General features: G+C 49.0%; 1 protein-coding gene across 1 annotated transcript; it reads left to right on the top strand.

Moving 5' to 3' along the window:
- The first annotated feature begins 1,851 nt into the window (after positions 1-1,851).
- wfikkn2a (info WAP, follistatin/kazal, immunoglobulin, kunitz and netrin domain containing 2a) lies at positions 1,852-7,595 on the top strand. Its single transcript, XM_043715183.2, has 2 exons — positions 1,852-2,378; positions 5,894-7,595. Exons 1-2 carry the CDS (start codon positions 2,181-2,183, stop codon positions 7,403-7,405), a joined length of 1,710 nt encoding a protein of 569 aa, XP_043571118.1. The 5' UTR covers positions 1,852-2,180; the 3' UTR covers positions 7,406-7,595.
- Positions 7,596-12,647: the final 5,052 nt, after the last annotated feature.

The raw sequence follows: 12,647 nt of genomic DNA, 5'->3' as shown, positions 1-12,647 counted from the left end.
ACCCCAGTGAGTGTCAGTGTGTGTGGGACTGTACCCTAGTGAGAGTCAGTGTGTGTGAGACTGTACCCCAGTGAGTGTCAGTGTGGGTGGGTCTGTACCCCAGTGAGTGTCAGTGTGTGTGGGACTGTACCCCAGTGAGAGTCAGTGTGTGTGGGACTGTACCCCAGTGAGTGTCAGTGTGGGTGGGTCTGTACCCCAGTGAGTGTCAGTGTGTGTGGGACTGTACCCCAGTGAGGGTCAGTGTGTGTGGGACTGTACTCCAGTGAGAGTCAGTGCATGTGGATGGTGTACCCCAGTGAGTGTCTGTGTGTGTAGGGCTGTACCCCAGTGAGAGTCAGTGTGTGTGGGAGTGTACCCCAGTGAGAGTCAGTGTGGGTGGGACTGTACCCCAGTGAGGGTCAGTGTGTGTGGGACTGTACCCCAGTGAGAGTCAGTGCATGTGGATGGTGTACCGCAGTGAGTGTCTGTGTGTGTAGGGCTGTACCCCGGTGAGAGTCAGTGTGCGTGGGAGTGTACCCCAGTGAGAGTCAGTGTGGGTGGGACTGTTCCCCAGTGAGAGTCAGTGTGGGTGGGACTGTACCCCAGTGAGAGTCAGTGTGGGTGGGAGTGTACCCCAGTGAGAGTCAGTGTGTGTGGGAGTGTACCCCAGTGAGGATCAGTGTGTGTGGGAGTGTACCCCAGTGAGAGTCAGTGTGTGTGGGAGTGTACCCCAATGAGAGTCAGTGTGTGTGGGACTGTACCTCAGTGAGAGTCAGTGTGTGTGGGTCTGTACCCCAGTGAGAGTCAGTGTGTGTGGGTCTGTACCCCAGTGAGAGTCAGTGTGTGTGGGAGTGTACCCCAGTGAGAGTCAGTGTGTGTGGGACTGTACCCCAGTGATAGTCAGTGTGTGTGGGAGTGTACCCCAGTGAGAGTCAGTGTGTGTGGGTCTGTACCCCAGTGAGAGTCAGTGTGTGTGGGAGTGTACCCCAGTGAGGGTCAGTGTGTGTGGGAGTGTACCCCAGTGAGAGTCAGTGTGTGTGGGAGTGTACCCCAGTGAGAGTCAGTGTGTGTGGGTCTGTACCTCAGTGAGAGTCAGTGTGTGTGGGAGTGTACCCCAGTGAGAGTCAGTGTGTGTGGGTCTGTACCCCAGTGAGAGTCAGTGTGTGTGGGAGTGTACCCCAGTGAGGGTCAGTGTGTGTGGGAGTGTACCCCAGTGAGAGTCAGTGTGTGTGGGAGTGTACCCCAGTGAGAGTCAGTGTGTGTGGGTCTGTATCTCAGTGAGAGTCAGTGTGTGTGGGTCTGTACCCCAGTGAGTGTCAGTGTGTGTGGGTCTGTATCTCAGTGAGAGTCAGTGTGTGTGGTCTGTCTGATTAAAGTTGTGAATGATTATCAGATCGTGCGTGTTGATAAGAAACGGAATGAGCAAGTGGGAGTGTGATGGTGGGAATGATCAGTGAGTGTTTCTGGAGAATCTGCAATGTTTTGTCAACTCTTCGCTTTTTCTGTTTGCGTTGGTAACTTTTCCCTGAGCGGACAAAGATGGAAGTTGTTTGTGAATTCTCGGTGGTGTGTCTGGTTTGGAACAATGTTCACCATCCCGTGCCCAGCTGAGTTCATTGCTGTACATTCGGGCTGTGCTGGAGAGGTTTCCAGTCTTACTGTCCCCCCACCCCCATTCCAATCCCAAAGCTTTAGACAGACGCGCGTTCAAACTCTCTCAACTCTTTCCAACTTTAGCAGCACCAATCTGTTACTGTCACCAAGAGCCGGACTGACTCACTCAGTGAGAATATGTCAAACTTCATCCAGACTGACTCTCCAGAGGGTACCGTATAAATACAGGGCAGAGGGTTAGGAAATCTCATTAACCACTCGCTTTTCGCCAAAATCACGTGGAGCTGAAACGGTTTAATCCCGTGTCCTCGGTCTGAGAGCACCGAGAGTGGGAGAGAGACAGAGAGGGAGAGGGGTCTGAGAGCACCGACAGAGGGAGAGAGAGTGAGAGGAGAGAGAGAGTCTGAGAGCATCGAGAGAGCGAGAGGGTCAGTTAAATAAATAGTCAGAGAGAGGGAAAGAGAAGTAGATAGGGACAGAGACAGAGAACTAGTCATAGAGAGGGGGATAAAGAGAGAGAAAGGAATTGATGAGAACTCGGAAAGTTTCTTTTGCTGCTTGCCTGTGGGTTTAGCCTGTGTCTCAGTATGTGCTGTATTCCGCTGGCTGTGATCAGGAGGCTGTCTCTGGGAGTTCAGCTCCTCACCTTACTGTCTGTGGCTGCTCACTATGTGGCTGGGGCACGGATCAAATACTCCCACGCTGGGATTTGTCCCAATGAGATGAGTCCCAGCCTCTGGGTAGACGCACAGAGCACCTGCCTCCGGGAGTGTGAGACCGACCAGGTAAATAAACCATCCTCTCCCTGTAATCCCAGTGCCGGCACTTTGGGATAGCCTGACCTGTGGGTGAGTGGCTGCTGAATGTCGTTTCTGCTTTCTGTGTTCCTTCCCAGCCTCAGCTTCTCCTATCTGTCAGTGAGGAGGGATCTTTAACAACTCTTTATTTCCAGCTCCTTTACAAAGCTTTACCTTCTGTCTTTCAGAAGGGGATTCCTTGGGGATGAGCAGGATTCTAGAGTAATGCGAAGCGCCTTTTCCCGTCCTCAGAACATTCTGTCTGATTTACTGGAGCCCCTGTGGTTTTTGACCCAGATGTGCTTTTGTTCAGTGCCTGGTTAGTGGGAATCCGAGTCTCAGAGTGGTCTCACTGTTGGATGTCACCTGTCTCCAGTCCCTGGGTATGCCTCTGACACCAACTCCAGTGACTGTAGACCAGAGAGGAACACTCTGCATTCTCAGAGCAGAATCACAGACTGTAGCAGGCACACCCTCACTCCGTGAGAATGATGGCCCTTGGTTTAAGACCCACTGCCCAGCACAGCCACCCCAGCCCAGGGTCAGGATGGAAGCATTGGATTGTTACCGGGCACTGAACAGGGGAATCAGACAGAGGGTTTTAACAAGTGACTCTTCAACAGATAGAGCCCTGCTCAGTGTTAGCATCACGGCTGGCTCTGATCCACGGAATAGATGGGGACTGGGACACAGTGCTCAGGTCTGAAAGTTGAAGATGTTGTGGAATATTGGGAATGTGGAAAACCAGTGAAGAAAGAAAGGAGCTAGTCAGACACAATTCCAGAGTTCGACTCCAAGGAGGAAGAAAGCCCTGAAATGGTATCACTGGGTCAGAAAGTGCAGGGAGAGGCCAGTTTGAAGAATACAGATTGAAAGAGTGAAGGGGATGTTGCTATGCACAAACCTCTCTGAAGCTGGAACTCAGCTTCTGACAGTTCAAGCAGATCGCATCGTGCACTTTATAAATCAAGGTACAGGGGGCGACACTGAGCCTTCAGGCGAGGTTAGCTCCAGCTACAACTGAGACACCGTGCACTGGGTCCAAACCTGACCTCCCAGGTGTGAGCACAGGTCGGAACTGTTGGGAAAGTCTAAGCAGACTGTGAGGATGAATTTGTGGATCAGTTGGAGAATCTGCAGTCATTCTCCTTTCAGTAACAAAGGTTGGGAGGAGATGGGAGTAAAGAGGAGTTTAAAAACTCCACAACTTTTGGAAACGTGAAAGGTTTGGGAAGATGCAGCCCAGACTGGGCTGGAGGTGGTCAGAGGGCTGTCGGCAAAGTCAGGCTAGGAGTAGGAATGTGCTGCCTGAGAGAGTCAGGCTGAAAGTACCTTCGATCACAACTTTCCAGTGGGAATGGGTTTAACATGGAAAAAGAAGACGCTGCAATCATCCAGAGAGAGAGAGAGAGCAGACAGAGGCGCTAGCTGTGGCCTGTACTATCCCACAGTCTGTCCAATACTAACAACTCACAGACCCTTCCGCTGTTTCTCCGTCAGAGTTAGGGAGAAGATTGTGAAAATTCACCGACAATGAGTTATCAGTCGGTAAGGGTGAGGGGGTCTCATCAGCTGGGACCCTCAGGGACCAGCAGCAACAAATCCTGCTCACACTGACAGGCAAATCAACTGAACCAATCAGCTGAAGGAGCAGTAAGGGGGGACAAGGTTAGGAGGAAGATTGGATTTGGATATGATACCCCCTGGTGCTGAATAGCCAGTGTTTATTGACAAGTCTCCTGCCCAGCAGCATGGTGTGATTGGATTGTGTATTCCATATATGGGATGGTACAGCTGCATTGGGGGGTCTGAATGAATTGGACCTGCACCAAGTAGGAACAGATATTTGAACTGGTAATGTGCTCCTACTGTCTGGGCATGAGCTGGGACTGGCATCAGTGCTGAGGGAGTGTCGCACTGTCGGAGGGTCAGTGCTGAGGGAGTGGGCACTGTCGGAGGGTCAGCGCTGAGGGAGTGGGCACTGTCGGGGGGTCAGTGCTGAGGGAGTGCCGCGCTGTCGGAGGGTCAGTGCTGAGGGAGTGCCACACTGCCGGAATGTCAGTGCTGAGGGAGTGGGCACTGTCGGAGGGTCAGTGCTGAGGGAGTGTCGCACTGTCGGAGGGTCAGTGCTGAGGGAGTGGGCACTGTCGGATGGTCAGCGCTGAGGGAGTGGGCATTGTCGGAGGGTCGGTGCTGAGGGACTGGGCACTGTCAGAGGATCAGTGCTGAGGGAGTGCCGCGCTGTCGGAGGGTCAGTGCTGAGGGAGTGCCGCACTGTCGGAGGGTCAGTGCTGAGGGAGTGCCGCACTGTCGGAGGGTCAGTGCTGATGGAGCGCCGCACTGTCGGAGGGTCAGTGCTGAGGGAGTGCCGCACTGTTGAAGGGTCAGTGCTGAGGGAGTGCTGCATTATCAGAGGGTCGGTTCTGAGGGAGTGCCGCACTGTTGGAGGGTCAGTGCTGAGGGAGTGCCGCACTGTCGGAGGGTCAGTGCTGAGGGAGTGCCGTATGGTCGGAGGGTCAGTGCTGAGGGAGTGCTGCATTATCAGAGGGTCGGTTCTGAGGAAGTGCCGCACTGTCAGAGGGTCAGTGCTGAGGGAGTGCCGCACTGTCAGAGGGTCAGTGCTGAGGGAGTGCTGCACTCTCCGAGGGTCGGTTCTGAGGGAGTGCCGCACTGTCGGAGGGTCAGTGGTGAGGGAGTGCTGTACTATAGGAAGGTCAGTGCTGAGGGAGTGCCGCACTGTCGGTGGGTCAGTGCTGAGGGAGTGGTGCACTGTCGGAGGGTCAGTACTGAGGGAATGCCACATTGTTGGAGGGTGAGTACTGAGAGAGTGCCGCACTGTTGGAGGTCCTGTTAACTATCTCAGGCGTGTGTGAAAACATCTGTGAGACTAAGGGTTTCTGTGGCCAATATTTATCCCAGAACTAAAAAGAATAATGTGGTCACAATCATGTTCTTAATGGGATCTTGCTCTGTCCAAACATAGGCTGCCATATTTCCTCCATTACCAGCGTGAGTACTTTGTTAACTATGAGGATTTTTGGGACATCCTGAGGATTTGCAGAATGCTATATAAATGCAAGCTCTTTCTGTATTTCTGTTGATTGTTTGCTGTGCTCCAGCTAATGGACTGTGAGATTGAAAAGTGTGAGTCCAGTCCCATAGCGTTCCATGGAGTATTCCCCCTCTCCATCGGCAAGTTGCCTGGACAGCGCAGATGGGTTGTTGTTGTACAGGAGCTGAATGAACTGGTACAGTCACAATGGGTAGAATGGTCTCCTTCTCCTTCAGCAGTTTTATTGACAGTTTATGGCCATTTGAACAACTTACTCTCCAGCCGATACCTCCTTGTGTGGGTCATTGTCAAATCCTATGGGATTCCCATCCCTGTCCAACACTGTGCAATGTCTCTCCTACATTCTGAGTGTTAGCTCAATGCAAGTTGTTGTTGAAATGCCTTGTGTTTAACCGAATGCCTTCTTTTGAAAATCTTTTTATTTCCTCAGGACTGTGAAACGTTTGAGAAGTGTTGTCCGAACGTGTGTGGTATGAAGAGTTGTGTTGCTGCCAGGTACATGGCTGTTAAAGGGAGGAAGGGCCCAGTTGGGATGCCTCGGGGAGCCACTTGTGACCGCTTCATGTGTGTCCAGCAGGGCTCTGAGTGTGACATCTGGGACGGGCAGCCTGTGTGCAAGTGCAAGGATCGGTGTGAGAAGGAGCCACACTTTACCTGTGCCTCTGATGGGTTAACGTACTACAACAAATGTTACATGGATGCTGAGGCATGTACCAAGGGCATCACCCTAACTGTGGTCACATGTACCCACCAGGTGGCCTGGCCACACACTAGCCCCATGACAATGCAGACCACTGCCCGGCCCACCACGGCCGACTTGCTCACCACCTCCCAGGACGTGGTGCCACCAGCTTTGCTTTCCAACCCGGTCCACCAGTCCACCTACGTGGGAGGCACAGTCAGCTTCCTCTGCGATGTCAGTGGCAGACCAAGGCCCGAGGTCACATGGGAGAAGGAGCTGGAAGGGAGGGAGAACATCATCATGAGGCCCAACCATGTCAATGGCAATGTGGTGGTCACTAACATTGGCCAGCTGGTCATTTACAATGCTCAGCTGCAAGACGCTGGGATCTACACCTGCACAGCCCGCAATGCTGGAGGCTTCCTGAGGGCGAATGTTCCACTCTCAGTGATCAAACGGGAAGACCTGATGAGGCAGAACTCTGCCAACACAACTCAGATCCCAGCGACCGAGTGTCTGAAACAGCCCGACCGTGGCAGCTGTGGAGAGCCTCAGATCAGATGGTATTATGACCCCAAGAAAAACAACTGCTTCACCTTTAATTACGGACGCTGCGATGGGAACATGAACCACTTTGAGACCTATGAGGCTTGTATGTCAACATGCATGAATGAGCCAGTCAATATCTGCAATCTGCCTGCTCTCCAGGGTCCCTGTAAGGTCTGGGATCCCCGCTGGGCCTACAACAGCCTGATGAAGCAGTGTCAATCCTTCATCTACGGAGGCTGTGGGGGCAATGAGAACAATTTTGAAAGCAGGGAGACCTGTGAGGAAATCTGTCCATACCCCAGGAGCCAGCAATGTAAGGTCTGCAAACCACGCTTCAAAATAGTGACAAGCTATTGCAAGAGTGACTATGTGATAGTTGGCCGCATGACTGAACTGACAGAAGATGCAGACTCTGGCCGAGCATTGTTCACTGTAGACAGAGTCCTGAAGGATGAGAAGATGGGGCTTCAGTTCTTTGGCAGTGAGGTCCTGGAGATCACACTCTTAAACATGGACTGGAACTGCCCCTGTCCCAACATGACCACAGAAGATGGTCCTCTGATTGTCATGGGAGATGTCCACAATGGGATGGCTGTTCTCCAGCCCCATAGTTTTGTGAGGACTGTGAATGAGAAACGGATCAAGAAGCTGTTTGAAGTCAAAGATAAGAAAACCTGTGACCTCTTAAGAGAACTGACTGGACTTCAATAGGCTGCTATTTGCAAAGGTTCTTAAGAGAAAAATGATTTACAAAAAGCTTTTTTGGAAAAATCTCACTTTTGACAAACTAATTAAATGAGCACTTAATGTCTTAGATTTGTAACAGCTTACAACATGTCTCAGTAGGTCTTTGATGATTGAGAAGATCATTTCTTACAGATGGGCCTTGGTAATAACACAATGAACTCTCAATGTTAGCAATTTATTATTCAAAGTATTTAAAGGTCCTGAATTCTGCTGGATTTTCCAATACTCTGGACAGAATGAAGGGAGATGTTTGTTTTCTTATTGTTGTCTCTTAGTCACCTCTGAGTTACCACGTGATCTAAATCAGAAAATCACATCAGGCCTCAAGTCTTCATGAGTCTGAACCTTCTGATGCACTGGGTCAGTCCTGGGACGGGGAGGGGATTGGCTGCCCTGAAATGTCAGAGACTCGCAGCATCATTGAAGGTCTGTTCCTTGGCAGCAGCTCAGCTCAAGTGGCTGTGTCTGTGGGTGGGTCTGTCTTGCCCACCTTCCAAAGCTGGGTACTTACCATCACAGACTGATCTGGCCAATTATACCAAACGTAAAGCCACACTGCACAATCTGAACTATAACAAAACATTACATTCATCAGCCCCAGTTTAAGGGCAAGGGATGGAAGACAAGAATGGTTAAAGATGACCAGGAGAGACCAAGAGACAGCAGCTAGTGGCAGATACCTTCCACCAAATTCCTGCAGTGGCTTTGCCAGTCAGGCTGGCTCACTCTGCCTTGGAACGTTGTGAAATATACATGACATCAACAACACCACAGGGCAGGGTACTGGCACTGCAAACAATTCAGCAAGGCCAGATACTCGAGGAAGCACTGGTCAGCTTGTAAACTAACAACAGAATTATACTTGTCAGTGTTAGAGGGAGTTTTACCCTGTCTCTAACCCTGTGCTGTCCCTGTCCTGGGAGTGTTTGAAGGGGGACAGTGTAGACAGAGCTTTACTCTGTATCTAAACCCATGCTGTCCCTGTCCTGGGAGTGTTTGATGGGGGACAGTGTAGAGGGAGCTTTACTCTGTATCTAACCCTGTGCAGTCCCTGCCCTGGGAGTGTTTGATGGGGGACAGTGTAGAGAGAGCTTTACTCTGTATCTAACCCCATGCTGTCCCTGTCCTGGGAGGATTTGATGGAATGAGGGAATGACAATTGAGTCAGCCATCTCTCCACCCGATAGTCTGAGGTCACTCTTGATACCCTAAAGTTTATAAAGATCAAAGAATAGATTGAGCTGCCAAAATTACCCAAAATTATTATGTGGGAATAGTCATATTTTGTAAATAGTTTTACAATCGATTCAAGTAAGGAAGAAACAGCTTGTAGAATGTTGTTGATTTTACGATGAATGAATTTACAATGACTGTGTAAATACTATTTATTTGTGTCTGGATCTAGTGCCCATCTTTCTGATTATTCAATCTTAATAAAATACTGATGAGTTTGCCTCGATCCTGCTGCATCTGTTGTCTTTTTAAATGTTTGCCTTGTTCACGTGTGAATTTATTGCCTGTCCCTTGTTGCCCCTTGAGAAGGTGGGGGTGAGATGCTTCCTTGAACAGCTGCAATCCATGTGCTGTAGGTAGACCCACAATGGCCTTAGGGAGTCTTTTCCAGGATTTTGACGCAGCAACAGTGAAGGATCAGCGATATATGACATGGCATTAGTATGCAGATGCAGCAAGTGTTTCGGAAGGTGACTGGAATGTTGTCATTTCTGCAAGGGGAATGGAATATTGAAGTAGGGATTATCACCTTGCGTGTCTGTATGGTGAGATCACACCTGGAGTATTGTGTACAGTTCTGAACTCCATACATCAGAAAGGATAGAACTGAATTAAAAACAATTAGCAGGCAGTTCACTCGACTGATCCCTGGCTCAGGTGGTTACCGTGTGAGGAAAGGTTGGGCAGGCTGGGCCAGTATGGAAGAGAGCACGGTGATCTTATTGAGAACGAGGATCTGAGGGGACCTGACACATCGAAGATTCTGAAAGTAAGATTCCTTTAATGGGGAGGAAGAGACTAGAATGAGGGCACACAGTTTACACACAAAGGCTCTCCCTTTAAGACAGAGAGGGAGAGAAGCTGTCTCCCTCAGAGGGATGCCGGTCTTAGGAATGGTGAAAACAGTGGAGACAAGGTCATTAAATATTTTTAAGGCTGAAGCAGATAGATTCTTTGTCAGGAGGTTGGGTCGGGTAGGGGTTAAATGTAATTGAGGGTGGGGGGGGTGGGGGTAGGGATGTAGATTTAATGCTACACTCAGATCAGCCTGGTTTTACTGAATGGGGGAGCTGGCTTGAGGGGCTGAATGGCCTTTCCCCACTTTTAATTTCCATGTTTATTTGACATAGTTTATAGATATTGGTGTTTCCATGTTTCTACCTGAGCTTTTCCCTGGAATTCTCTTCTTGGTGGGGGAGGGAGGGGGAACAGTGTGGGGTTATCAGGGCTCAGTGGGAATGTGGAGCTGAGCTTACATCCAGATCAGCCATGCTTTGCAAAATGGCAGAGCAGCTTGAGGGGCCAAATGGCCTTGTCCAGCTCCTGTGCTGATTTGTCCTTCTAGATGGTAGAGGATATGTGTTTGGAAGGTATTGTTGGACGACCTTTAGTGAATTTCTGCAGTAAATCTTACATAGGAACGTAGGAACGTAAGGAACAGGAGTAGGTGTAGGCCATCTGGCCCATCGAGCCTGTTCTGCCATTCAATACGATCATTGGACTCCGCTCTACTCACCCGCCAACTCATGATAAGCCTTAATTCCATTATCGCTTTACCTTGGTCTTAAAAACATTCAACAAGATAATCTCAACAGCTTCACTGCACAGGGAATTCCACAGATTCACCACCCTTTGGGTGAAGAAGTTCCTCCTCAACTCAGTCCTTGATTTGCTCCCCTCACATTGAAGCAATGCCCGCTAGTTCTAGTTTCATTCACCTTGGTCTTGTAAATAGTACATACTGGGGGTACTGAGCATTGGTGCTGAAGGGAGTGGATGCCTGTGGATGTGATGTCAATTAAGTGGGCTGCTTTCTCTTCGATGGTGTCAAGCTTCTTGAATGTTGTTGGAGTTGCATCAATCCAGGCAAGTGGGGAATATTCCATCACATTCCTGACTTGTGCCTTGTGGATGGTGGATAGGTTTTAGGGAGTCAGGAGGTGAATTACTTACTGCAATATTCCGGGTTTCTGACCTGCTCTTGCAGCCACTGTGTTTATGTGATGAGTCGAGTTCAGTTTCTGGCCAATGGTAACCCCAGGATGTTCATCAATCTACTAAACGTTAATATTGTTTTTTGTCTCACTGTGGCCTGTTCCCAAAAAATAACTTTTGGATACATCTCCTGTCTTAAAGTGGGTGAACTTGCAGCATGGATTGGTACCTGGGACTTCGATGTTGTGCCTTTTTCAGAGACATGGACAGAACAGGTACAGGAATGGTTGTTGCAGGTTCCGGGATTTAGATGTTTCAGTAAGAACAGGCAAGGTGGTAAGAGAGGTGGGTTTGTGGCATTGTTAGTCAAGGACTGTATTACAGTTGCAGAAAGGACGTTTGAGGACTTGTCTACTGAGGTAGTATGGGCTGAGGCTAGAAGCAGGAAAGGAGAGGTCACCCTGTTGGGAGTTTTCTATAGGCCTCCGAATAGTTCCAGAGATGTAGAGGAAAGGATAACAAAGATGATTCTCGTTAAGTGCCAGAGTAACAAGGTAGTTGTTATGGGGGACTTTAACTTTCCAAATATTACTGGGAATACTATAGTTCAAGTACTTTAGATGGGTCAGTTTTTGATCAATGTGTGCAGGAGGGTTTCCTGACACAGTATGTAGACAGGTCAACAAGGGGCGATGCCATATTGGATTTGGCACTGGGTAATGAACCCAGCCAAACGTTAGATTTGGAGGTAGGTGAGCACTTTGCTGATAGTGACCACAATTCGGTTATGTTTACTTTAGTGATAGAAAGGGATAGGTATATATTGCAGGGCAAGAGTTATAGCGGGGCGAAAGGCAATAATGCTGCAATTAGGCAAGAGTTAGGATGCACAGGATGGGGAAGAAAACTGCAGGGGATGGGCACAATTGAAATGTGGAGCTTATTTAAGGAACAGTTACTGCAGGTCCTTGTTAAGTATGTACCGGTCAGGCAGGGAAGAAGTGGTTGAACAAGGGGATCGTGGTTTACAAAAGAAGTTGAATCTCTTGTCAAGGGGAAGAAGGAGGCCTATGTTAAGATAAGACGTGAAGGCTCAGTTAGGGCACTTGATGAGTTACAAGTAAACCAGGAAAGACCTAAAGAGAGAGCTAAGAGCCAGGAGGGGACATGAAAAATCGTTGGCAGATAGGATCAAGGAAAACCCTAAGGCTTTCTATAGGTATGTCAGGAATAAAAGAATGACTAGAGTACGATTAGGGCCAATCAAGGACAGTAGTGGGAAGTTGTGTGTGGAGTCAGAGGAGATAGGGGAAGTGCTAAATGAATATTTTTCCTCAGCATTCACACTGGAAAAAGACAATGTTATAGAGGAGAATACTGGCTACTAGATGAGACAGGATTGAGGTTCTCAAGGAGGAGGTGTTAGCAATTCTGGAAAGTGTAAAAATAGACAAGTCCCCTGGGCCGGATGGGATTTATCCTAGTATTCTCTGGGAAGCCAGGGAGGAGATTGCCGAGCCTTTGGCTTTGATCTTTGTGTTGTCATTATCTACAGGAACAGTGCCAGAAGACTGGAGGATAGCAAATGTTGTCCCCTTGTTCAAGAAGGGGAGTAGGGACAACCCTAGTAATTAAAGACCAGTGAGCCTTACTTCGGTTGTGGATAAAGTGTTGGAAAGGGTTATAAGGGATAGGATTTATAATCATCTCGAGAGGAATAAGTTGATTAGGGGATAGTCAATCTGGTTTTGTGAAGGGTAAGTTGTGCTTTACAAACCTCCTTGAGTTCTTTGAGAAGGTGACCAAACAGGTGGATGAAGGTAAAGCCATTGATGTGATATATATAGATTTCAGTAAGGCATTTGATAAGGTTCCCCACAGTAGGCTATTGCAGAAAATACAGAGGCATGGGATTGAGAGGTGATTTAGCGGTTTGGGTCAGAAATTGGCTAGCTGAAAGAAAACAGAGGGTGGTGGTTGATGGGAAATGCTCATCTTAGAATTCAGTTACTAGTGATGTACAGCAAGGATCTGTTTT

The sequence above is a fragment of the Chiloscyllium plagiosum genome, unplaced genomic scaffold (genome assembly GCF_037043375.1).
Source record: "Chiloscyllium plagiosum isolate Xiang-an unplaced genomic scaffold, Cpla_swu_hap1 HiC_scaffold_25, whole genome shotgun sequence".
Taxonomy (NCBI): Eukaryota; Metazoa; Chordata; class Chondrichthyes; order Orectolobiformes; family Hemiscylliidae; genus Chiloscyllium; species Chiloscyllium plagiosum.
The sequence above is the reverse complement of the archived record's forward strand: the minus strand, read 5'-3'. Positions and strand labels throughout refer to the sequence as shown.